This window comes from Eretmochelys imbricata, chromosome 4, assembly GCF_965152235.1.
Source record: "Eretmochelys imbricata isolate rEreImb1 chromosome 4, rEreImb1.hap1, whole genome shotgun sequence".
Lineage (NCBI taxonomy): Eukaryota > Metazoa > Chordata > Testudines > Cheloniidae > Eretmochelys > Eretmochelys imbricata.
In genome coordinates this window covers 54065639-54092352 of record NC_135575.1, presented here as the reverse complement: position 1 = coordinate 54092352, position 26714 = coordinate 54065639, and the positions used below count along the sequence as shown (strand labels likewise).

Genomic DNA, 26714 nt, shown 5'->3' with positions numbered 1-26714 from the left:
GTGTATAGTGTTCATAATTAATCAGATTTTCCACTCAGTTATACCTGTGCCCCACCACTAAGAAGAATTTGGCTCATTAAGTATGTTCGCAGGTTCAGGATTTAAGTATGTAACACTTCTATATGTTCCTACCTCTAAACATCTGAGTAGTTCAGTTGACTTCATTGTGACCACTCAGATGCATAAAGGTAAGCATGCGAATATGTGTTTGCAAGATAGGGACCAAAGACCCTGTGGTGTAACAAGTACATTACCAGAAAGGAAATATCGTGTCTAAAACTGATTCATGTAAATTATTTCATTGGAGAGAGAGAATTACTTCTCATATCTGAATTTTTTTACTGGAAAACGTAACACACTCTGCCAACATTCTCATGGAAAATAAATTTATTGTCACAATAGAAATATTTTAAAACTCTGCTGTTATCGTCTGGCTTTAAATATAAAACAAGTTATGATTTGGTAGTATCTCTTCTTTTACGATAAGTCCTTTATTTTTAATTTTGTTTTAAAAGTTTTACCTTAACTTCCACAAAAAATAACTTTTTACAAATATTTTGTATTGGTATTCCACAAAATATATATAAAAAAAAACAATAGAAAAGAAGGGGAAGGCATTAGTTTAGATTTGGTGGTTCAATATTTAAGACTTTTTCTCTCCCTATAGGAAAATAAGCCAGTCTCTGAATACCCAGCAGTGATTGTGGAACCAGTTCCTAGTGCGAGACTAGAGCAGGGTTATGCCGCTCAAGTCCTGGTTTATGATGATGAAACTTATCTGATGCAAGATGTAGCAGAGGAACAAGAAATTGAGACTGAAACTGTGGAAACAGGTAGACTTTTTTTTTTTTAAATGTTTTTAATGAACTTTTCTTCTCCCTCTCCTCCCATGAGTTCAGGGCGAGCACTCCCGGAAGAATGTGACTTTATATTCACCCACAAGAAGAGATCCTGACCTGGGGTCCTATGCAGTTCCCATTAAAGTCAATAGAAGTCTTTCCATTAACTTAAGAGGGAATAAACTTAGGACCCTGATGTTAAAGTAGTTCAGTAAAAGCAGAGTTACTTATACCCAGATGTGCAAAGATATTTACTCACTAACTTCCAGTGAAATCTGTAGGCGTTAGATACATAAATACCTTTTGAGAATCTGGGCCTTAGTTCCCTCAGGCAACTGCTCCAAAGGGCGCATCAGCCCATTAAAATGCATATAGGCCAATGATTGTAACTTGATGTTAATATTTACAATAGCTTCCTCAACATTTAATTCATGTAATTAAGTCAAGACATACAAGTTTAACAAAGTTATGTAAAGAAAATCTGTTAAGTATAGTTGTCATTTAATCTTTTCTGTTAGGCATATTACACATCCAATGTTAAGGTAAGTGTAGGTACTTCTTTCAGAATACTGGTGTGCAGGGCCTGGGAAACTTGCTGCAGTGGAAGAAGGGTAAACCAAAGGTGGTAACCTGTAAGAGTAACTAGTGAGATGCAGTAAGCTGTAACCTTGGGAATGTTTTTGTGCAGGGGATAGTATTTGGGGCTTTGAGTGGAAAATAGCTGCTTGCAGGAGTTGGTGACCGGTATTGTGTACAAAACTGAATGATAAAGCAGGCATCTAAATGATAAACACAATACATTAAATAACAAGGAAAGCACTTGTTAGACGACAGCAGCAGTTAGTCTATAATACTAATTTAAAGAGTAGAAGAAAGAGTACATGTTGGCTTCCCAAGGATCATGTGATTAAGTTATGCTGATGTACTTGAACCAGGAGTACAAATATTGTGGTTTGACTTTTCACACTAGACATAAAACTTCAGGTATTATAAATTGACAGAATAATTTAGCCTGAGCAGACTTCAAATAACTTAATGTTTCAAATGTATTTCTTACTAATGTGTGGAAATTATTTAAACTTCTCAAAGAAGACTGCTCAGTGATATGTTGACCATTAAATATACAGTAGTTCTTTGGATAAAATTAAACATAATGCTGTAGGAGTAAAGTTTAACAGAAATCACTTGTACAGCTTTGGAATCCACTGTATAATGAACTTGTTTTGTCATCTTACTAGTCAACTGTGGGTGTTGGTACTAGAGGATAGAAAATCAATATTTAAAATTCATACAGGCTTTAAAATTAAACATTGCATTAAGTTCACATTTCATTATACAACTGCACTACTGAATATTATATACTTGTCTGTAAGTATTTCTGTAGTACTCACTGTGGTATCTGAGTGCCTAATGTAATCAGTGGGCTAGATTCCAACCCACTGCAATTCATTGACTTCTGTAGGGTAACACAGGATGTAAATAGCACAGAATATCCTAAAAGCTCTGAACCACTTCGAAACTAATCTATTCACAAGCATATAATTAAAACACAAATTCCTTGTTTTCAGTGATATGGGACAATCTCCTTTTTACCAAATATAATGGGTTGGTTAAGGGTAAGGTTTACACAATGGACTTGTAACGTTGAGAGAGAATTTGAAGTTTATACCTTGTGTACCATGTAGTGAAGAATGGTTACAAGACAAAGGCTACAGGCATCAGATCTGCTTGTGTGGACCCTCGTGTCTGTCAGTGCAGCGCCAGTTGTACTATCACAGCCTGTGGTGCGGGCTTATTCTAGCAAAAAGTCATCAAGGACTGTGCTTTTGATGAATTTGAAGAATGTGATTCAAATAAGTACTGACTCGACTAAACAAAGCATAAGAATGGAAATCCGTAGTACTTAACTGTCAGTTAATGCTAGCAGTACGGGTTGGGTTTGTTTGTTTGTTTGTTTGTTTTTATTTTGGTCATACCAAGTTTCTTTAAACATCAGATACTAATTCTTATTGAGGATTCCATCCATGACCAGCATAAATCATCAGGGTATTAAAAAAAAAACAACAACCAAAAAAGCATCTTCATTTTTTTAAAAGGGCCATGGATTTCATACTCTTGAAAAATTTAAGAACAGCTCAAATGACATTTTTCTGAACATTCCAGAAATATCCACCAGTTGACTGAGAGTAGAAAAATTTCAGCCCTCAAGAACACCATAAGAAAGTAGCTGAGGGTTAAATTTTATGCACACATGGCATTTCCACTGAAGTCAGTGGGTGCTTTATGTAAGCTTCCAAAGCCAGAAAGTAGGGCTTAGATTGACTTAACTTATATTTACCATAGATGTGATGCCACTCTAGTGGAGGAACCTGGGAGCCTACAATCCAATTTCTTTAGACTCACAGGGTATGGCTTTGCTGCCACTGAGAGCATGCCTCCCAGTTCAGATAGATTGACACAAGCTAGCTCTGCTTGAGCTAGTGCGCTTAAAAACAGCAGCGTAGACATTGCAGGACATGCTTTAGCCACCCAGGTATGCTATTTTTAGCACACTGGTTCAAATAGATCTAGCGCAGGGGTTGGCAACCTTTCAGAAGTGGTGTGCCGAGTCTTCATTTATTCACTCTAATTTAAGGTTTCGCGGGCCAGTACTACATTTTAACGTTTTTAGAAGGTCTCTCTCTATGAGTCTATACATTATATAACTAAACTATTGTTGTATGTAAAGTAAACAAGGTTTTTAAAATGTTTAAGAAGCTTCTTTTAAAATTAAATTAAAATGCAGATCTTATCAGTTAAGAACCACTGCACTAAACCTCGGGTGCACGCACCCCCTGTGGGTGGTGCGAGATGCCCTTTCTGGGGGTGTGAGACATGCAAGATTTTTTTTTTTTTTTTTTTTTTGAAGGTAAATCATCAAAAACACAAATTAAGCACAGGCACATAAGTACAACTACTTTTGTGTCATCAAACCTATGTATTTATTAACATTATACATTTTTTTAACAATTACTGTAATATACAAAGTTTTTAAGTTTTCAAGTTTTTAAGATAATTGTAGTGTAATTTTTGATAAGGTCTGCAGAGCGCTGGGCTGGCTGCCGGTACCCCAAGCCAGCAGGAGGGCTGAGCAGGGCCGGAGGCCTGGACCCCGGTTGGCAGGGGGCCGGGTGGCTGGAACCCCAGACCAGCAGCGAGGTGAGCAGGGCCGGCAGACAGAACCCCAGACCAGCGGCAGTGGCTCAGCCCGCTGATGATCTGGGGTTCTGTCCACCGGCTCCTGCCAGCCGGGGTCCTGGCCGCTGGCCCCACTCAGTCTGCTGCCGGCCTGGGGTTCCGTTCACCCAGGCCAGCAATGGGCTGAGCGGAGCCGGCAGCTGGCACCACAGCTGGCAGCAGCGTACCAGTAAAAATCGGCTCGCGTGCCGCAGGTTGTCGACCCCTGATCTAGCGTGTCTCTCTACCCTTGGCTGGTAGGCACACTCCCAGCTGCAGTGTAGACATTGCTGTCTTAAAGTTTTGTTAAAATGCAGTGGTGGTTACTGTTAAACTGTATACCCTTCAGCAAAACCTTTGCAGTTCACCCTTAGTAGGAGCAGAAGGTGTTTCCATTTAAGAAAATGTAGCCACTCTCTGAAATAAAGTTTACCTAAATCTCTTTGCTGATTGTACATATATTTTGAATGTTGATAATTATATGGCTATGACTAAGTCTGAGACTTAGTAACAGTAGAACACCCAAACTTAATTTACCATTCTTGCATTGCTGAAGTAGGTTTATATTCATGTAACATCACTAAATTTCTTTTGGTATACTGGATGCTTGGTAAAATGCCACACTGTTATGACAGTCCTAAGTAAAGATAAAACACTAAAATAATGCTATTTCAAAAATACAACAACAGAAAATCTCTGGGAATACTTCAGGAAAGTTGCTTTATTATTTTGTTGAACCTTGTTTGATCATGCTAACATGAAAATATTGTCAGCACTGATTTGTTTGCTATTGCATGTTGAGTCTTCAGAAACCGTGTCAGGTTGTGTTTAAAATACCTTTTGCTGTGCAGTAAACTAAATAAGCTATTTTGAAAAATATTGCTCTAATGAATAAAGAAAATGTTTATTCTCAGTCCTTTTCAAAGACTAGGTAAACGAAGAACATATTGACAGGTTTCAGAGTAACAGCCATGTTAGTCTGTATTCGCAAAAAGAAAAGGCGTACTTGTGGCACCTTAGAGACTAACCAATTTATTTGAGCATAAGCTTTCGTGAGCTACAGATGAAGTGAGCTGTAGCTCACGAAAACTTATGCTCAAATAAATTGGTTAGTCTCTAAGGTGCCACAAGTACTCCTTTTCTTTTTAAGAACATGTTGATACTTAATATGTATCGTGTTTCAGGTAATTCAAGACAAAAATCTACTAATCAGTTGTATGCATGCAGTTTTTTTGTTTTTTGTTTGTTGTTTTTAAATGTGCGAAAATAAGCGAGTACAGGTTTGAGATTTTACAGAACAATCAGATCACAATCAAGAGGAAACCCAACTTTTTTTTTAAAGAGAAGTTGAGATTTCATTTGACTTCATTGTGAACTATGACAACTCCTTTTTGCTTTTGGCATTCCATCAGAAATCCTCCTTGTGGCAAAAAGTGAGTATCTGTTTTAATTTTAAAAATATTGTTGCCATGGGAGGTAGAAGACCTACCTGAAAAACTGGGATCTGCAAAGGAGCCGCTCCAAGATTACCATGTGATCAAAAATATTGAGCTAGAAAGACAACGATGCTGGTATGTTTGTTTATAATTTATTTAGAAATTAAGCTAGATAGGAAGATTAGTTATTTAAAGTTATCATATAAATGCTCATGGTTATCCTTAAAAAGTGTGGGGGGAATAGTAAACAGTGGAGTAAAGCTTAGAACTCCCCATCCCTTTATACAATATAATACATTAAACTGTTTATTTTAAAACAAATTCTCTCTCTCTCTCACAGATGAAATTTCAGATTACTACATACACTACTACTGCTGTGGGAACCAATTCTGTACATGCACTTCAAGTCTTTAATTGTTTTTACCTGTTTGTGTTCCTAGACCTTTTTCCATTTTAATTAAAAATGCTACTTTTGATCTTTCTGACTCTGAGCCTCCAAGCAGTATTACAGTGGTCTGGATATGTCTGCATTAGTTTTGATACATTGTATGCTTAGCACTGAACATTAAATTAGGTTTAAACCTTGTAGTTGGATTAGAATTGATTTTTTGGGGGAGGGGGAAGAAGAGGAGGAGACAAGATAAAACAGTACATTATCCTCCATTCTGTCCAGACATTTGATTAAGCTGTGTTACTAGCAGGACTCTAATGTGGACATCTGGCCTACATTTTCAGGAAACATTTGCTTCCTTAACCCTTTAGAATTAGTGGTTGAGATGTATCCCATTGACAGAATTCGGACAGAGTAGGAAAATACTGTTTCCTGGAATTGACTGAGAATAGTTTAAAAAATATACCGAGTGTTGCTTGTTGTGGAAGATCTAAGCGCTGACGAGGCTGTCCAGTTGTTAGCTCTACAAAATTGCTTAAGCACTCAGCTCTTTCGAGCAAAGTTAATATCAGTTACTACCCCTTCATCAGGGAGCAAAAATGTAGTACTTTACAAAACTTTTTCTGTTTATCTAAAAACTGTGGCTAAAAGATGGTATATCTATTTTAATGAATAAATCAAACTTTTATTATGTTTTAACGTAAGAGGGGATTAAGAACTAATTTTTGAAACTTGAATTTAAAAAAATATATTTTGAACACTTAATGCTCCAGCAGCACTGGCCTAAGTTCCCATTTTCCCAAACTGCACATCATATGTATATACTAGGGCTGTCGATTAATCACAGTTAACTCACGTGATTAACTCAAAAAAATTAATTGTAACTAATCGCACTGTTAAACAATAGAATACCAATTGAAATTTATTAAATATTTTGGATGTTTTTCTACATTTTCAATTATATTGATTTCTTTTACAACACAAATACAAAATGTACAGTAGTCACTTTATATTTTTTTATTACAAATATTTCCACTGTAAAAATGATAAACAAGAGAAATAGTATTTTTCAATTCACCTCATACAATTACTGTAGTGCAATCTTTTTATTGTGAAAGTGCAGCTTAAAAATGTAGATTTTTGTTGTTGTTACATAATTTGCACTCAAAAACAAAACAAAATGTAAAACTTTAGAGCCTACAAGTCCACTCAGTCCTACTTCTTGTTCAGCCAATTGCTAAGACAAACAAGTTTGTTTACATTTACGGGAGATACTGCTGCCTGCTTCTTATTTACACTGTCACCTGAAAGTGAGAACAGGCGTTCGCATGGCACTTTTATAGCCAGCATTGCAAGGTATTTAAGTGCCAGATACGAATGTTTAGCATATGCCCCTTCATGCTTTGGCCACCATTTCACAGGACATGCTTCTATGTTGATGATGCTCGTTAAAAAAAAAATGCATTAATTAAATTTGTGACTGAACTCATTGGGGGAGAATTGTATGTCTCCTGCTCTGTTTTACCCACATTCTGCCACATATTTCATGTTATAGCAGTCTCTGATGATGACCCAACACATGTTTGTTTTAAGAACACTTTCACTGCAGATTTGACAAAACACAAAGAAGGTTCCAATATCTGATTTCTAAAGATAGCTACAGCACTCAACCCAAGGTTTCAGAATCTGAAGTGCTGTCCAAAATCTGAAAGGGACGAGGTGTGGAGCATGCTTTCAGAAGTCTTAAAAGAGCAATACTCAGATGCGGAAACTACAGAACATGAACCACCAAAAAAGAAACTCCACCTTCTATTGGTGGCATCTGACTTAGATGATGAAAATGAACATGCTTTGGTCTGCTCTGCTTTGTATCGTTATCAAGCAGAACCCGTCATCAGCATGGATGCATGTCCTCTGGAATGGTGATTGAAGCATGAAGTGACATAAATCTTTAGCGCATCTGGCACGTAAATATCTTGCAATGCCACTACAACAGTGCCATGCGAACACCTGTTCTCACTTTCAGGTGACGTAAATAAAAAGCAGGCAGCATTATCTCCTGCAAATTGTAAGCAAACTTGTTTGTCTGAGCGATTTGGCTGAAGTAGGACTGAGTGGACTTGTAGGCGCTAAAGTTTTACATTGTTTTATTTTTGAATGCAGTTATTTTTTGGTACATATTTCTACATTTGTAAGTTCAACTTTCATGATAAAGAGATTGCAGTACAGTCCTTGTATTAGGTGAATTGAAAAATACTATTTTGTTTTTTTTACAGTGCAAATATTTGTAATAAAAAATGAATATAAAGTGAGCACTGTACAACTTTTATTCTGTTGTAACTGAAATCAATATATTTGAAAATATAGAAAACATCCAAAAATATGTAAATATTGTTTAAAAGCGTGATTAATTGCAATTGATTTTTTTAATTGCTTAACAACCCTAGTATATACACAAGTTATTTAGAACATAAATTCTATCTCTATATCTACAAATAAGAAAATGGGGATTAAATTGTTCATTCTACACCTTCAGTTATACTAACCAAAGAGTGATGGATGCACTGGTGAATTCTCTTTTCTCAGTTCATAAACAGCAGGCATCCCTTAAAACTGAAATCTTTGATGCCATCTTCTGCCATGCAACTCTGGTGTGTTTCCTTCCTTGAGAAAATAACAAGCAATAGTCTAGTAAGACATTGGGTGCCATAGTTATATCTGCACCTTTTCATCTCTTTGAAATGCACTTATAGGAGCAGTCCTGTAAGGGTTCTTTTTATCCCTTTTACAGGTCCGGGGTTTGTCTTTTGACCTGGCAACATGTGTCCGCAATGACTTGAAAAGCTAATTTCAGAAGTATTCAGGGATGGAAAATTAAACTATGTGCCATTCTATGGCTGAGAATATGATTTCTTGTAGTCTTTTCTACTAGGTCTGTATAGGTTTTGAAATGCTAGACCTTAAATTCAGATAATTCTAACTTGGAAGATATCCCCTCAACTCGCAAATTGAATTCAAACTGCTTAGAAGAAATGGAAAAGCCTGAAACTCCTGCATTCAAATGTCTGTTTGTGATAGGACTACTCAAATCATGTTGTAAATTAAAATGGGAGTTGAAGGGAGCAACATAACCAATGTAACTTTTAGATCTTGTTTCTATGTCAGGAAGAAGCAGCCCCGACAGTTGTCCTTGTGGTACTTCACCATTGTTAAACAGTCAACTTTTGGAATCTAAAGCCTACAAGGATACTCTAAGGAAGCTTTTGGAATAGAACATAACATGTCTGCCTTAGAGCTCTCTGTTAATAGTTCCTCTTGCTGAGCAGCGTCTTCCTGTTCAAATAGTCTTTCTCCAGCATAGAACTGCAAAAATAGCATTGTGGGGCAGTCAAAGTTTGGGGCATAAGCTTGTTGTTTAAATACTGAAGACTCCACTTGGGATCTGAAAAGTCAAGTTATGTTCTTTCTGGTTCAGGCAGTACTGCTACCTGTGTGTATTTAAAAAAAAATAAAATAAAATTCTGCAAGCCAAATTTTTACTATACCTATCCAATTTCATACTGTCTGTCCAAGTTGCATCCTATCCCTTGAGTCCCACAGTATTTCATAGGTGAACACACAGCAGCATTTTTTCTTTATTTGGAACTTATTTAACAATTGATGCATGAGTCAGAATAAAATCCAGTTCACTATCAAAGCTTGGTGGGCTCTGCAGTACTAAATGGACTTAAATAGTTAAACAGTTTACTTTAATCACTAAAGTCAGTAGATCTATAAAAATACATTTTAAATAATCATATTTCAGAGTTGAGCTGCATTTTAAGGCCATGATTAATAGCAAGCTGCAGGATCATAGTAAAGGTTTACATAACTATAGGGAGCAGAGTACCTATTCAGATATTACAGTAATGGATAGGGTATAACAGCCCATTCTTGTTTTAGTTATTACAAGGAAATCTTATTTTATGGAGTTACAAGGGACAGTGATCCATTTCCTTTAAGGAGCTAGTTCTTGGAAAGCAAGAATCAAATTAAATTAGTAGGCTGCTTGTTTAAAACAAGCAAAAGGAAGTATTTCTTCACACAATGTACAGTCAACCTGTGGAACTCTTTGCCAGATGTTGTAATGGTCAAGACTATAACAGAGTTCAAAAAAGAACTAGATAAATTAATTGAGGATAGGTCCATCAATGGCTATTAGCCAGGATGGGCAGGGATGGTGTCCCTAGCCTCTGTTTGCCAGAAGCTGGGAATAGGTGATGGGATAGATCACTTGATTATCTGTTCTGCTAATTCCCTCTGAAGCACCTGGCATTGGCTGCGGTTGGAAGACAGGATACTGGGGTAGATGGACTTTGGGTCTGACCCAGTATGGCCATTCTTATGTAAGACAGCTGAACTGGTGCTTAAATGCAATCTGTGAACCCTGTTTTCCCCTAGATCTAACTACATGAATACATCAGTGTTCTAAATGCTAACTGGACAAGTAGTGGAGAGAGAGTTTTGGTAAGCAGCCAGGCTGAGCTGAAATCACAGGGCTTTATTATGTGAAAGTTTTAGTCCATACCTGCTTGTGCCCCTACAAAGTCTTACTACATTGCATGATAATAGATGGGGCTATAATTTAGGCAGTGCATCTTCACAATACTCTTCTTTCTGAAGAGCTACTTTTCCTGTTTATGGATGACAGTATTCAGACACAGGATAATTGTATTCTCGTTGTGTAAGCACTACTTGCCACGTAACTTGCTGTAAATCCACCTTCCAGGAGCGGTCTGTTGTGGGTTCAAGCTTTAAAGTAGACATTTCTTCAAACTTGTAGTTTTGGCATAACTAGAATTTTACTTGTATGGACAGCGTATCGAACATGAAGTGTATCATTGGGCTGCTTCTGCTATATGCTCTGTACTGCTCTATTTACATGAGTATTGTTTCCCACATCTGCCCTGGATCTTTTCCTTCCACACAGGTGAGAAGGTGATGGCTCAGCTTCAGTAGAAAAAGGCTTAAAGCTAGAGGGACTTCTTTTACTAGAAGGTGGGACCTTGGCAGGGCTGCTAGCTCCTAGAGCATACCTAGAGGCTCAGGGTGGCATTCAGAGCTGTCATCTGGTGTTTGGTGGGCTGCTTGTATAAAAGTGGCCCTTAATCAAGAGGGCTGTACAGGTTTCTGGACCCAGCATAAGTGATGATTGTACAGGCGTATAAAAAGCACAAGGTCTCTACTTATTGGAAGAAAGATTATCTTGGTGAGATGATTTCCCAGCTTTCTACTACTCTGAAGTTCTTAAGAGTAAAATATTAATAATAATCTATTAATATACCTATAGCACATTGGGAATGTGAACTATTATTGACTTAGCTACTAAATAATTATTTCTTAAGAGTTGGTTATAGATGTGGACGTCACTAATTGAAGATGGAAGTTTCTGTAGGCATGCCCATTTTCCTGTTCTTCAGCACAGAAAGGTTCATAGAGTTGAGTTTAGCAGCAGCATGTAAACAGGTTAAATTGTTTTCCTCCCTAATACATATCCGAAAATTGAAAAAACAAGGCATGTAGGCTTTCCTGGTGGAGTGAGTGAGACACTAGAGTATGCAATATAATCCTCCCCTGTTGAGGCCTGCATCTCAACAAGTGTTTTATGGAGGACCATGTGGCTGTATTGCAGGTTGCTTGCTAAGGGGATGTGTCCACCTCAAATGCCCCTAATACATAGATAATCTATGTGCAGAAGAGAATCTGATTGCCTTGTGTGACTCATGTCATCCGATGGATGAACAAAAGGTCTTCAGTATCTAGATCCCTCACTGCCAGTATGCAAACTCTGAGGGGCTAACTCTCCTAAATACTTTAGCGTTTGGATTTTATTTTATTTTTTTTACTTTCCGTAAAAGGACAGAAAATATCATGTTGTCTCTATATAAATCTATGCTACGCCCACATCTTGAATACTTATGCAGGTGTGGTCACTCCCCTCTCAAAAAAGATATACTGGACTTTGAAAAGGTTCAGAAAAGTGCAACAAAAATTATTAGGGGTATGGAATGGCTTCCGGCTGAGGTGAGATTAATAAAACTGGGACTTTTCAGCTTGGAAAAGAAACAGCTAAGGGAAGATATGATTGAGGTCTATAAAATCATGACTGGTGTAGAGAAAGTAGATAAGGAAGTGTTGTTTACTACTTCTCATAACACAAGAACTAGGGGTCACCAAATGAAATTAATAGGCAGCAGGTTTAAAACAAATAAAAGGAAGTATTTTTTTTACACAAAGCATAGTCAACCTGTGGAACTCCTTGCCAGAGGATGTTGTGAAGGCCAAGACCATAACAGGGTTCAAAGAAGAACTAGATAAATTCATGGAGGATAGGTCTATCAATGGCTATTTGCCAAGATGGGCAGGAATGGTGTCCCTAGCCTCTGTTTGCCAGAAGCTAAGAATGAGTAATAGGGGATGTATCACTTGATGATTACCTGTTCTGTTCATTCCCTCTGGAGCACCTGGCACTGGGCATTGTCGGAAGACAGGATACTGGGCTAGATGGACCTTTGGTCTGACCCAGGAGGGCCGGTCTTGTGACTTTCTAGAGCTTTCTGGCTGATGTGACTGCTATATTTAAAAAAAAACAAACAAAAAAAAACTTGATAGAAGGAATAGAGACCCCTTCTAAAAAAGTTAAAGGAAGCCATAGGAGGACATTTACTCTACACATGATGGGGCCCTGTGTAGCTGGCAGATGTATGAAAGAAGCTGCTTTGAGCAAAACATACTGTCTTGATCAACGGTTTTTAACAGGGGGTCCATGAACCCTTTCTGGGGGACCATGGGCCCCCACAGCCAAAACCCAGAGCCTGAGCCCTAGCACTTCCCGTGGTGCTGAAGCTCCAATCCTAGGTATCCCCAGCGGGGCTGAATCCGGGAGCCCCAAGCCACAGTGCCCTCCATGGGGCAGAAGCCCTGAGCCCATGTGTAGAGTTGGGGGGCACAGGGACTGTTGCCCTCGCCCCCCAAAAAAACTACAGCACAAAGCATGGCAGTCCTGGGGCAGCTCCACACTTTTCCCGCCCCCTCCCCCCCCGTTGTCTCCTGGCACACATCCCCAGCCATCCCCCTCTTCCTGCACCCTGAGCTACCCTCCTGCCTGCACACAGCCCCTAGCTATCCCTCTCCTTGAACTTTTTTCAAACTTTTTGGGGTGAGCCCCCCACCTTTTGAGTTATAATTTTTGGTTGTGCCCTCCCCCTCCCACCCCACCAGACAGGCAGGTAGCCTGCTGAGGTGAGTCAGGAAGAAGAAGTGGCACTCCCTCCCCACATGCTGCTGTGCAGAGCTGGCCCCTGCCTACCCAAAATAGAAGTCTAACTATGCCTATGCCTGAGTCGTCCCTCCCCACAACCTGGCCAGGCCCTGGAATTCTTATAGCATGTTGTGGGGTGCCTCAGAAAGAAAAAGGTTGAGAACCCTTGGTCTAGATAAAGATTCCTTCTGAAAAGTCCCAGTGCACTGGATATAGTGCTTATACCCAGTTGGGTACTTTTTAAAGTCACAGTGAGACACTGTTGAAAAAACTTCAATATGTAGCATAATTTTGCTGATGTTGATAACTGCTCCCAGTACACACTGTTTCAGTTTCAGCTAGATTACAGTATAGTTTATAGGTGGACTCTTATCAGTAAACAAAGGATGGAAATTCTCTCAGTATTGCTTCTGTAGGTACTTCCTTTCATGTCAGGCAGTGGAAGGCTGGATTTTGCCACTAAGTAATCTGCTCTCTAGATATTAAAGAACAGTTATTCAGTTTTTAGAGTAGAATCACACTACTTAAAGTCAAAATGCTTATTGATATAGGATCAAGGTGCCTACAGTTGCTAATCTGATATAAGTACAGCTCATTTGCTATGAGGTTTAACCTGATTTGGTGGGAAGGGTTAAAATTTCCTAAGAAAGAGTCATGCCATTATTTGGTAGACAACTAGTAGCTAGACCTAACCGTGTTTGCACATGATCTTTCTCATAGAAAACTCAATGCACAGTGGCTGCCTTTCATTTGTCTAAATGGAGACCTGGAGTTTGCCTAGGACAAGACCTGGAACTTTTCACAATTCCTAGAGGGAAGGTTATAAAGCTGTTGGAGTCTTCCAGTTCTAAGACTGATGGAAGCTAGCAACCTCAGTGTATCTATGGTCTCTCTCAGTAATCAGAATCTTAAGTAGATGCTGTGATTGAATTATTGTCAGGTGGAGGAATTCTACATGCAGTGGGAGAAATGCTATACCTTGGCACATCTTCTATCAACACGTCTTAGAGATGGACTTCACAGAGCTAGCTGGTCCAGAAAAAATATTTCTGCCAAATCTGAATGAGTAACTCATTGTATTTATGAAGTGTGAGACTACAGTGAATTATAATATAATCCCAGTTCTCTTGAAATAATCAACTGTTGTGGCTGAGTTAAAGGTGAAGGTAAACAGAATTTAGCAGTTACGCTAGAGTTGAGGGACAGCTTAATTTTTTTTAATACATCCATGGCAGTAGCTAAGGCTCATCCAGAATTTGTTTGTGGAACTGAATCTCAACCTAATTTACCAATCTCTTGCAAAGTTTCTTTGTTAAACTACTTTGGAGTGGACACAGGCAACAACGCAGTGCTGGAAGAATGCATTTTAGCCTGCGGCTGACTTTCATAGGTCTTCCTGATTCTGGTCTGCGGACGTTTGGGAAGCCTTTCATGATCTCCAACTCCTCAGGGCCCGAGGGGCTTGTGCTCCAGGAGGAATGGGGAGACAGAGCCTGGACACCTAAGGGCACGAAGCTCCCTCCCTTTCATATAAAGGCTAGACTCCTCGGAGGAAGGTGCGTTGCATAAGCAAAGCCGCCTCGCTGACAGCACGGGTGAGGAGCCTACTGCCATTCTGCGCGATCCTTCCTGTCGGCCCCGGACTCGCTTCTCTCCGCACAGGGACCCGCCGTTGGCCCTCCTCCGGGCTGGCTCTCGCCTGCCGAGCAGGTGCCACCTCGCTGGCAGCGGGGACGTTTGAAGACAGTTGTCGCTCACCTGCCTGCTCCCGATTGAGCTGAGAAGGGCGGAGAGGATGCTCCGCAGTGCAATGGGCACGAGCCTCCGCTACCCACAGTCCGCAGACACCCAAGGCAGGGCCGCTGCGTTAGTGCGGAGTCCTGCCTACTGCACAGGGGCAACGGCGAGCTGTGCAGGGCTCCTCCGCTGCGACTGCAGCGTTAGTAAAGGGACTGCTGGGACCTGCCCCGGGCTGCCGGAGCCTGTCGAGGGGAACCGGGCACGGCATTAGCTACTCGGTGCAGCCAGCAGCGGTGCCACTCCCCTGCCTCCTCCCCAGCCGCAGGTGTCTGTTTCCTGGCCTGCCCTTGCCCCCTCCCGCGCCGCGGGCTCCGTCGCTTGCTCTCTGTTGCTGCTGTGAGTGGCAGCCCGCCACTTCCTGTCTGAGGCTGGCGGCGGAAGGATCGCGTGTGCTGTGCTGGAGGAAGCGCTCCCCAGCCGCCGCGTTGTGTTGTGGGGGTGACCCGCGCTGGGCTGGCTGGCGGGCCGCTCGGTGTGCGGAAGGATCCGCGCCGTGTGCCCGCCCCGCGTTGGGGCCGCGTGTGACCGAGCCCGCCCGCTCTGCGCTCCCTGCGAGTCAATGTGAAGCTGCTCCAGCCCCATAAACATGGCGACTTCTCTGCATGAGGGGCCCACGAACCAGCTCGACCTGCTCATCCGAGCCGGTAGGTACTCCGCACAAGTTTCCTCTCCGCCTCGGGGGTGCGCGCCGGGGGCTGCGAGGGTAGCTGCGCACCCTTTGGGCCGGGGGTGGCTGCAGTGCTGAAGCAATGGAGGACAAATCAGGAAGTGATCACCTTGGGTAGCAACCTGGTTGGCATGGGGCTGGGCAGCAGGCCGGCGGGCACCTGTGTCTGCGTAGGGGAGCCCCTGCCTTTGGGGAAGTTGTGGCGGGGCGGGTAGCGGAGTTTTGTGGGGTTTGTGCTGCTAGGGAGAGAACCAGGAAGTGTGTGGGTTTGTCCGACCTCCTCCCTCCCTCCCGTCCCTCCTCCCGCCGCTGCCGCCACGCTGTCTGAGCAGAGAGGCCGTGGGCAGCCGCTTCCCCGCGCAAACACTCGTCCCCTCCCTGCGTTGGTCGGGGTGGGGGCAGTTGCCCCGTTGTTCGGACTGGCGGGCTTCGTGCGGCCCGGCGGTGCTGTACCCTGAGCCCGTTGTTCCTGTGCCCTTTAAATTCCCCTCTCGCAGGGGCTGGGATCTGTGCTGCTGAGGCGGGGCAGGCTCGGGAGCTGCAGGGAGATTGCCCGGCCCACGTGTGTAGTGGGCCGTGCACGGGGGTGATAAAGGAAAGTCGGTCTCCCCCTCCCCCACAAAATCCCATAGCGGAAGCGCCGAGCACCCTCAGGGGCCCGAGTTCGGGGGGAGTGAGAGCCCCGCTCACCAATCAACTACCGGGGACGTTCGGAATCAGAACGCTAAGGTCTTTGGAGGCGGGGCTCGGCCCGGCCGGACCAATGCGAGCGGCGTAGGAGGGTGAGTGGCAGCTCCCCGTGGCGCTGACAATGCGCGTATGGAATTGGAGGGAAGAGGGTTGTAAACACGGAAGTTGGGGGGGTGGGGGGGTAAGAGGATGGCTGAGTGCTGCGGGGAGCGCGGTTGGGACGGGGCCGTCTCCCTGCTTGGCCGCGGGAGAAGTTCAGTGTCAAGCCGGCCAGAGGCGAGGGAAGCGGACAGTCTCCTCGTGGGGTCGGAGTGACTTTTGGCTGCTCCTCGCTTGGAGCTGTAGTGAGCGGGCCCAGCCCGGGTTTGGGTCCATGCACCCATGCTTCAGGCACTGGCTCTGCAGCGGGCAGCTCCGCTTCTCCACCAGCGCGCGTGGGGCTCCTGCCTCAACACCCTCCCCCTACGGCCCGGAAGGAAGACTCGACCTTCCCGCCACGCCCCCCAGCAGGGTATATGTGCGGCAGGGGCTACGGTGGTCTGTAGCAGACTGAACGTAATGGAAAGAGTTGGGCAGGGTGTGCTACACAGACGTAGAGAACACGCTTCTACAGTTACATTAACAGAGTAACCTGCAAACTTAAGTCTCTCTCTGTAGTCTAGCGCAGCTGAAAGCTGTCTCCTTAACATCCCTGTGATTAAAATATCACTTGAGTGGTTTTGCCGTCCTACCTGCAGGGATGGATTAAGGGGATCACATTCATTTCAACCAAAGGATCTTCTACAGTAAATCAAAATTCTCCAAGCATTACTGCCTTGCTGCCACTGCTGTCCTGCTTCCCACTTTTTATGGAGGACGGTTGTGGGTCCCCCCCTTGGATACAAATCTTGCGTTCTCCTGGCCCAGAACCATGTATTCTCACCTTTATTCACCCCTAGCTGTATAGAAGGCATAGGTTCTTGTGGCTCCTAAGCAAAAAAAAAAAAAAAAGATACTGGGAATGTAATGAAGTAGCATCTTCAGACCACTGAGAGAGGTAATCTTATGTAGCTCAACAATGATGCCTCCAGTCAACTAGACATATCCCAGGGAAAATCCATTTGGTCATCACTTATACACTGAAGCCACCATTCTGTATATTCAGTGTGGAGGTGGGGAGAATAGAGAAAAAAGTGGTTGGACCTGCATAGGGTGACAGAGGATCTGAATGAAATTATTACTTTTTGTTTGCAAATAATTATAAATATAGCAGTGTTATAATTTTTCAAAATAATGGGTTCTCAACTTGTCTGTGTATACGTATGTCTCAAACAGGTGTAACAGGGTTGTGACATTGCCCTTCCAATATTGCTAAATGAGAACGGGGTCCCAGGAAGATGGGTTGCAAGGGAAGCAAGGGGAAGGCAGTTTCCTTGTATAGAAAGAGTCCTAGAATTGGAAAAAAATTGAGAACCACTGTCCCAAGAAATTATCTGCACAACCAGCAGTAGGATGCTAATGTTCTTTCATTTATAAGTCTATAAAAATAAATTTTATTTGCATGTCTGTAGAGGTACAGTATTAACAATTTTCTTCTTCATTCCCATAACTTCTCCTTATCTGTAAAACCATGATGTATAGACAGAATCCACTGTTAGAGTATTGAGACTGGAGACTTCACACCTGTCTGGAATGCTGTTAAATGTATACAAAGTCAGGCATAAATCCACATAATGTGCCCTGTTTTTTTGATTAAAATGTAAATTGTACAAATTTTGACTTAAAATTAAAGTATTTTTAAGGTGTTGCATGCCTTTTGGAACATATTTCATGAATGACAACAAAATTATACCATACAAAAACATTCTGGAAATGTATTTAGAAATATTTGAAAACAAAGATTAATCTATGTTCATTAGCATTTTAAGAACGAACTAAAGCTGGGATACAGTATAAACATTTTACTGCTGATTTCATCATTAGGGCTGTGATGTCAGGTATAGAATCATAGAAGTGTTGGGTTGGATAGAACTTCGAGAAGTCATCAAGTCCAGCCCCTTGCACTGTGGCAGGACCAAGTAAATCTAGACCACCACTTCTCAGGTGTTTGTCCAACCTGTTTTTCAAAACTTCCATTGATGGGGATTTTGCAATCTCCCTTCAAAACATATTTCAAAGCTTAACTACCCTTACAGTTACAAAGATTTTCCTAATATTTAACCTCAATCTCCGTTGCTGCAGATTAAGCCTATTGTTTTATGTCCTGTCTTCAGTGAATCTTGTGAACAGTTGATCACAATTGTATAGCAGCACTTAATGTATTTGAAGAGCATTGTCAGGTTCCCCCTTAGTCTTTTGACTAAAATGCCCAGTTTTTAAATCTTTCCTCATAGGTCAGGTTCCCTAAACTTTTTATCATTTTTGTTGCTCATCTCTGGACTTTCCAGTTTGTATGGATTTTTCCTAAAGTATGCTGCCAAGAGTGGAGGACAGCTGAGGCCTCACCAATGCTGAATAGAGCTGAAAAATTACCTCCTGTGTTTTACATATGGCAGTCCTCTTAATACAGCCCAGAATATTAGCCTTTTTTGTAACCATATCACATTCCTGACTCATACTCAGTTTGTGATCCACTATGAACCCCAGATCTTTTTCAGCAGTACTGCTGCCTGGCCAGTTATTCCCCATTTTGTAGTTGTGAATTTGATTTTTCCTTCCTCATTGAATTTCATCTTGTTGATTTCAGATCAATTCTTCAATTTGTCCAGGTTGTTTTGAATTCTAATCCTGTCCTCCAAAGTGCTTGCAACCCCTCCAAGTTTGGTGTCTTCTGAAAATTGTATACACATATTCTACACTCCATTATCCAAGTCATTAATGAAAATATTGAATAGTACCAGGCCCAGGACTGACCCCTGTGGGACCCCACTAGATGTGCCCTCCCAGTTTGACAGCAAACCATTGATAACTACTCTTTGAGTGCGGTCTTTCAACAAGTTGTATATCCACCTAATTGTAATTTCCCTAGTTTGTCTATGAGAATGTCATATGGGACTGTGTCAAAAGCTTAATTAAAATCAAGACACATAACATCTGCTGCATCCCCCCACCCACTACTAGGCCATTAACCTTGTCAGAGAAGGCAATTGGGTTGATTTGGCATGCTTCTCTCTTCATTGTCCTTCCTTTACAACTTAGGGATACAATTCTGGAGTCCTTACTCATGAGTAGTCACATAGAAGGTTTCATAGAGGCCTAGTATTTAAAACTGGAGGCAATTGATGCGGGATGGATTGCAGGATGGAGTCAAGAAGTCTCTGGAATTTTGAGTTTGAATTAGACGCCACCATGTAGTTCAATCAGACTCTGACAAGTTGAATATTAATTTGATTTTTTTTTAAATGTTATTTAATAATTGTTACTGCTTACTTTGGGAGACAACTACAATGGACACATTTGATATGTAAATGCTCTGTTGTCTATCAGTGTACTAAAGGAATATTAAAATGTTTTTGGTAAAATCAGATCTCTTCTATTGTACACAGAACTCCCCGTCTCTCCTGTGCCCAACACACACCTCAAACTATTTAAGATGAGCTTGTTTATTTCATTTAATTTCTTAAAATTCAGATTTTTAAAAGAGCAATATTTGTGTTTGGATTTATAATAAAAAGCGCTGTCAATCAAAAGCAATAGACACTCCAATAGGAGTTAGAAGAAGAAGAAAATGCAGGAAAAAAAGCAGCTCACCTCCAACAGAACTTGCCCCTTGCTAACCAAAATATTCTGCATAAAATTACCTAAATTTGGTTAAATCCGAATGGTTACCACAGTTTTCACTAGTGGGGGAAAAAAAGAGTATGAAACTAGGAACAACTGAAGTCTGAATCATCTTAAGCATGCCAAGAGAATACAAAGAATAGTAGGGATAGGATTGCCTGATCAACACTAGTGGTGTATTTAAATTTAGTGTTCTTTTATCTTTTGTTCTTAATACTAGAGCTGTTAATGGTGTTAAATCATTTAGAAAGATGCAATTTGAAGATTAAATCGTTGTTGCCTTAGGCAAGTAGAGTAGGCCGAATGACTTCAGTGGGACTTACAAAGGTAAATAGGCAAAAAGAAAAGGACGGCTGTTACTCTGAAAGGTGAATAGGGTGAGCTGGTTGTGGCCCAAGACCTTGTCTTCACTAGAGAATTGAACTGTTTGTAACTGAATCAGTTTAAGCATAAACAGTGTGTTCACACTAGCCATACTGAATATAAATTTTGCCTCACATTGACAGAAGCCCTATCCTAAAGAGTTTATTTTTCAATTCCTGCTGGGTATTCATCCTAGCTGAGGTCCCAGAAGTAGTGCATTCTGGCAGGTTTCACAAAGCCACGAGGACAATAGTGGGAGCATTAGCTGAATGCTTTCAGTTTATGTGCATCCACAGTAGCAGCCAGATGATTTTGACTTGACTTTATTAAGCCTGCTAAAAAGTGTCTTAAACCAGTTATTAGATCTTGGTAGACTGTCTGGGGTATTTTTGTGTGTGGACATAGTGTTCTACAAATGTGCTGGGACCTTTCACTGGTTTAATTTCTTTAGAGTAGAATAGGCCTAGATGTTTGCAAGGTATTTCCTTACTTAGCAGAAGTGGTGGACACAACATCTGTCTTTATCTACCCTTTAACTAACTGATACTCATATTGCAGTCGTGGAAATGGCTATCTGTACAATTCTAGGTTTCAGAGTAACAGCCGTGTTAGTCTATATTCGCAAAAAGAAAAGGAGTACTTGTGGCACCTTAGAGACTAACCAATTTATTTGAGCATAAGCTTTCGTGAGCTATGTATGCATCCGATGAAGTGAGCTGTAGCTCACGAAAGCTTATGCTCAAATAAATTGGTTAGTCTCTAAAGTGCCACAAGTACTCCTTTTCTTTGTACAATTCTAGTATGCTCATCACCATAGTATATAGACACCATATTTATCTACTTATTTTAATGTATCTACATGATGTCAAATTGATTTAGGAAAACGAAGCCTTTATCCTAAGAAATTGTACTCTTTAGTGCTTTGGCTTTTCTGTTCAGGAGGTCTTCTAATACGTGTTTCTGAGAGCAAAAATTTCTAGCTAGTCTATGGTTACTATATGAAGGCCTGGGCAAAGACGCACCCCAAAAGTGGCAAGACTCAAGTTCATCCTGATCTTTGGTGGTATGAATTGATCTTAAAATTTTTTAAAAAAAAATTGTGGCCATAAGAGCAAAATATTTCTCTCGATGTTGGCCTGATAATTTGCTAATATCTGTACAAAAATTAGTGTTTGGAAACATTTATTCTTGTTTCTACTATTCAGTTTTGTTTTTCTGCAGTGATTTCATTATCACTCTGAAGTATTTTTCAGATGACAATCTTAAAGTAGTTAATTCAGATTACTAGAATTCAAAATGTTCTACAAATAAACTGCCCTTTTAGATTTCTGAACAAATTTCTATCAAGAACCACCGAATAGTCTAAAATTGCTGTCAGCAAGTGGGAATATTCTGTTCTGAAAGTTCCTGAGTATTAAATGAATACATCTAGACACAGTTTAGCTATTTAATTAAATTATCATTTAAATACTAACATTTAGTTTTTCTCTTTTATATGAAATATTGAAATAAAATAATGTTCTTCTGTAGAACTTTATGAAATCATTTAGAATACATTTGCCATTCATGTATTTGTCCATTTTCAATGCTTGGAATTATGATTTCTTCACTAAAGTATTGCTCTAGTTGCGACATGGTATTAAATAATAAGGTATTGTAAATCAGCTGCAGCAGTTAAATGTTGACCATGTAATGATAGCTATCAAGATAAAAAGACTGGAAGGGATCTGTTGCATAATTGTTGTTTTTTTAAACTAGCCTTAAAAAAAATCCAGGCTTTATTTCTATTTGCTTTAGCTCATTTTGTTACTATATATTATTTGTAACTGCTCTTAGTTTTAAAACTGGATACGTTGCCAGTATTCTGCTCTGTAATGCTGAAGCACAGCACTGTCAGACTTACTTACCAAGTTTGGTGTTTTGTAACAGCTGTTGAGAGCCTTGTATAATCTACTGTGCATAATGTTTGTTTAGAAAGATGGAAATGAAATAAGATGACATTTAGGTAATAGTGAACAGAAACTCTGACGTACTTACTACTTTTTAATAATTAAAACTCTCCTGATTTCTTTACTCTGTTAACTCTCCTAGTGGTGAGGGATTAGAAAGAGCCACTCGGCATGTTGGATTGTTCATAACTTCTTTTTTTAAGAGGAATTAATTTTTTTCTCCACAAAGCATTTCAGTAGATGCCATCATTTTATAAACTGTCTAAAAGGTGCCAGAAAATCAAGTTGTTTCATATATGTAGTAAGATAAAACTTGGTGTAAAGAATGGAATGTGAGCGTCATGTTAGTTTTTAACTATTCCAAATAGGTAAGTGTCATTTCCTGTGATTCTGTTACCCAGTTTTACAAAATTTATCTCCACATGAACGAATTATTTAGTCTCCTTTGGGCAGGTAGTAATTCATTCATAGGCGATTTTTTTAAGGTATCAGAGCTAGGTCTTTATTGAATTGATTAATCAGTACAGTTGATATTTATTACATTGAGTTTTTCAGACGTGCAAGTGAGTAGTATAGTTATAAAGATATTTCCGTTTGCCCTGAATAGGTACCTATGCATGTACGTTAAAAAATGTAAAGAAGTATTTTTTTCCTAATCAAATAAAAGGAGATTGTCTTACTATGGTGTCAGTGCTTATGTATTATAATGATAGGTGTTGAGAGAGAATTGAGGTTTCTAACATAATAAAAGTTGGCTACCCCAGACAGTCATTCAATATTGTTGAAAGGCATTTTGCTGTGTAGCACCTTCTGAATTATTTTTCCCTGTGAGAGTGTTCGTTTTGTTTATGACTGGTTTTGGATTTTATTGGGGCACCTGTTTTCCTCCCTTCTTTACCACTCTTACCTGGTGACATGATAAAAAAGGTGGTGGTGGTGGTGGTGAGGAGTGCAGTCTAATGACCTGCTCTGCTTTATCACCCAGATCTCTTGGTGTCTTCAAGGTCAGCCAACTGGCTTATTTGTCTCATCTGCTGTTTTGGCAGCAATGGCAGTGCTGGCAAAGGGAGTCTTCTCCCCAATTAAACTCCAGGATATCTCTTATAGTTCCCCTTTCTGTTACAAAGCTTCACCAGGTTCTGTTCCTGCCAGACACACACTACAATTTTGAGAATTAAAAAGACTTTCCAGAATAGACTTTGACAAAACTGGTCTAATGTAAAAGGGACTGGAGAGATGTAAAGGGGCTCTAAAATGGTTTCAGGAAGGGAAGGATTCCTCCAGCACAGGAACCGTGGAACATAGCCATAAAGCTGCCATCCTGGGACCTCTCACAAGCCTGTGCCAAAGAAGGGGTTGGAATGGGAGTGCTGCAGAGATTGAGACACATTACTGTAATTGAGACTGATCGTCAGAGCTATCTGAATTACCACAAGGGCTTCTCCAACTCCCCAGAAATGCCTGGGAGGAGGACAAAAAGCACCTCTCTTCCGCCTGGGCTGTGAGTTCTGGACTGTGCCTCTTAAGAGATCAAGCACAAATGTACATGTTTGGCATTAAGAAATGAAAATTACCATATAGGGTGATTTTTTTTTTCCTCCCTGCAATTGTGTGTGTTCAGTTATATTAACTTTGCATGTTTGAAAAGCCCTCTTAATGCTCTTTAGGCAGACTAACAGTTTTGAAGCTGTGTTAGGTGGCTGTGTTGAAGCCTAGGGAAGAGTATGGCTAGCTAACATGGCTTTAAAGGTGATGGCCTCTGTCTTAACGAATGTTTAAAAGGGCTTTTAGATCATCTTAAGATAACTTGATTAAACTAACATGATTGAAAAACACACCCTTTTTGTCCATCAAGATGGGGACATTGTAATGTTTGGTCTGATGCTTTTATATGGTTACTTAAGTACTTTACAGAATTTTACACACATAGTACGTATGCAGAGGTAGATGAGAGGAGTTTTAAAAAATAGTGTACTTAGGGTTGGCAGAATTCAGGGTTTTTTGTTTTTAATAATTTAAACTGATCAGTGTTAATTTTTAAGAATTTTTATATTTTTATCAATTTTCAGTTTGGGGAAATTATGGGGGGTGATCAGACAATGGGAGTGGACAGTTATTATTTAATGACAGTTGACATTGGGCTGAATCCAAAGCCTATGCCCCTGGGAGGTGGGGCTCAATCTTCATCATCAGCCCCTGGGATGGGGGCAACCCCGCCTGTAGGTCAGCCTCAGTGTCTTCTCACCCAACACTTGCTCCTTCTCCAGAGACGAGCATGCAAGGGTCACTCCAGTTTGCTTCTTCCCTGGGCCCAGTGTGTCTAACACCAGCCTTGCAGGTTACATAGCTCCATTTACCAGGTGTAAAGGATCTATTTCAGTGGGAGCAGGACAAGTTACACAGGACAGGGAAAATTGTTGTAAACGTAAACAGTATATATCAACTATGGATACATTTTTAATTTGACCATCAGCTTCAAAACAACAAAACCCACAGAGTGATAATACTGAACTTCCTTCAACATGTTCAGCTACCATAAGGGGTGAAGAACACAGAGGAGGTGGTGTGACTAAGAAACTTAAAGCTATTAGCCTTGCAAAATTTAGGAAATACAAAGACATCTATTTGAATTTTGGTTTTATTCTTGAAGTGGAGATGTACCTCAACCGCAGTGTGAAATTTGTGCACAAGTACTGTCCAATGAATGTTTGACGCCCTCCAAATTACAGAAACATTTAATTACAAAACATGAACTATATAAGGATAAGTGAAAGGCCAAGGAACTGCTTGGTACTAAAGCAGTAATGAAATCCATAACTACTGTGGATAAAAAGCTTTTAAGGTTATCCTTCATAGTAGCGCAGAAAATTGCTAAAACAAAAAAATCACAAACAGCTGCTGAGACTTTGATAATGTCGTGTGCTACTGAAATAACAAAGGAAGTGTTTGGAGAGGAGAAGGCCAAGGTACTGACAAAAATGCCAATGTCAAATGACACTGTCAAACAACGGATCACTTCTATGTCAGAAGACATAGTCTCACAGTGTATTGATTGGCTGCGTGACAATGATGTTGCTATACAACTAGATGAATCCACAGACATTTAGAAAATGTCCCATTTACTTGCCTGTGTTTGGGGTGTGTGTGGAATAAGGAAATGAAGATTTTTTGTTTTGCAAAGAGCTCAAGGCAACAACAAAGTCAGATGACATTTTCAGACTGTTAGATGACTTTATGATTTCAGCAAAATCAGTTGAACTAATTGCATTCAGGTCTGCACTGATGGAGCCACAGCAGTGACCAGAAAGCAGTCTGGTGTTATGCAAAAAATAAAAGCCTTTGTACCTTGCGCTATTTGGACACGCTGCTTTCTACACCAAGAGGTGCTTGCTGCAAAAGATATTGAACCAAGTCTTCACAGTGTTCTGAATGCAGCGGTAACTCATTAATTTTATTAAATCCAGAGCAACAAACTCCAGCTGTTTTGCTGCACTTTGTGAGGAAGTGGGTACAGAGCACCATTCCTTGGTCATGCATACAGAGGTGAGATGGCTATCTTGAGGCAGATTGCTTGCCCATATATTTAATCTCAAGGAAGAGTTACGTACTTTCTTAGATGATAAGAATCCTGAACTTGTTGAGATCACGTGTGGCTGGCAAAACTGGGTTACCTTACAGACGTATTCAATGAATAAGATGAATGAAACTATGCAAGATGGGAATATTAATTTTATTGCCCACCGTGAAAGAATTAAAGCATTCAAAAGAAAACTACAACTTTAGAAAGTTCATGTCTGGAAGGGCACTACTGATATGTTTGAGCTCATACATTCTTTTATTCAGGAATGAAACATTGACTTGGACATAATTAAACCTCAGCTAGCAGCGCCTCTGTCTAGTCTGCTTAACAAATTTAATGATTATTTTTCCGAACTCACAAAAGAAGAAACGGCTACACACATGTGGGCTACAATGAGAACATTGAAGATAAACTTCCATTCCCATGCCATCAGAACTGTTAGAAGAGCTCACTGACATTTTGTCAGACAGCTCCCTCAGAACCAGGTTCAAATACATGCTGCTGGAGACATTTTGATATGAGTGTTCTGATGTATTCATCAATGCTGCTTCTGCTGCGCTGAAAATTTTGATCCCCTTTAATACCATCTACTTATGCAAAGCCAGATTTTCAGCCATGACATCAATGAAAATGAAGTACCAAATCAGGATGAACATTGACCATGACCTGTGCATGTGCATGTCAAAGATACTCCCCCATGTCTTGACAGAATTGTTGATTAGCA

General features: G+C 40.6%; 1 protein-coding gene across 7 annotated transcripts in view; it reads left to right on the top strand.

Annotated features, from left to right (window-relative positions):
• Positions 1-26714, top strand: part of ELF2 (E74 like ETS transcription factor 2) — a 63278-nt gene that overhangs the window by 12371 nt on the left and 24193 nt on the right. For 6 of the 7 annotated variants that reach the window (XM_077815241.1, XM_077815237.1, XM_077815236.1 and 3 more), the window contains one exon: positions 668-833. In XM_077815241.1, coding sequence (XP_077671367.1) covers positions 668-833 — 166 coding nt within the window. Of the gene's footprint in view, positions 1-667; positions 834-15357; positions 15627-26714 lie in introns of those variants that run through there. The other variant, XM_077815242.1, reaches the window with a different exon arrangement.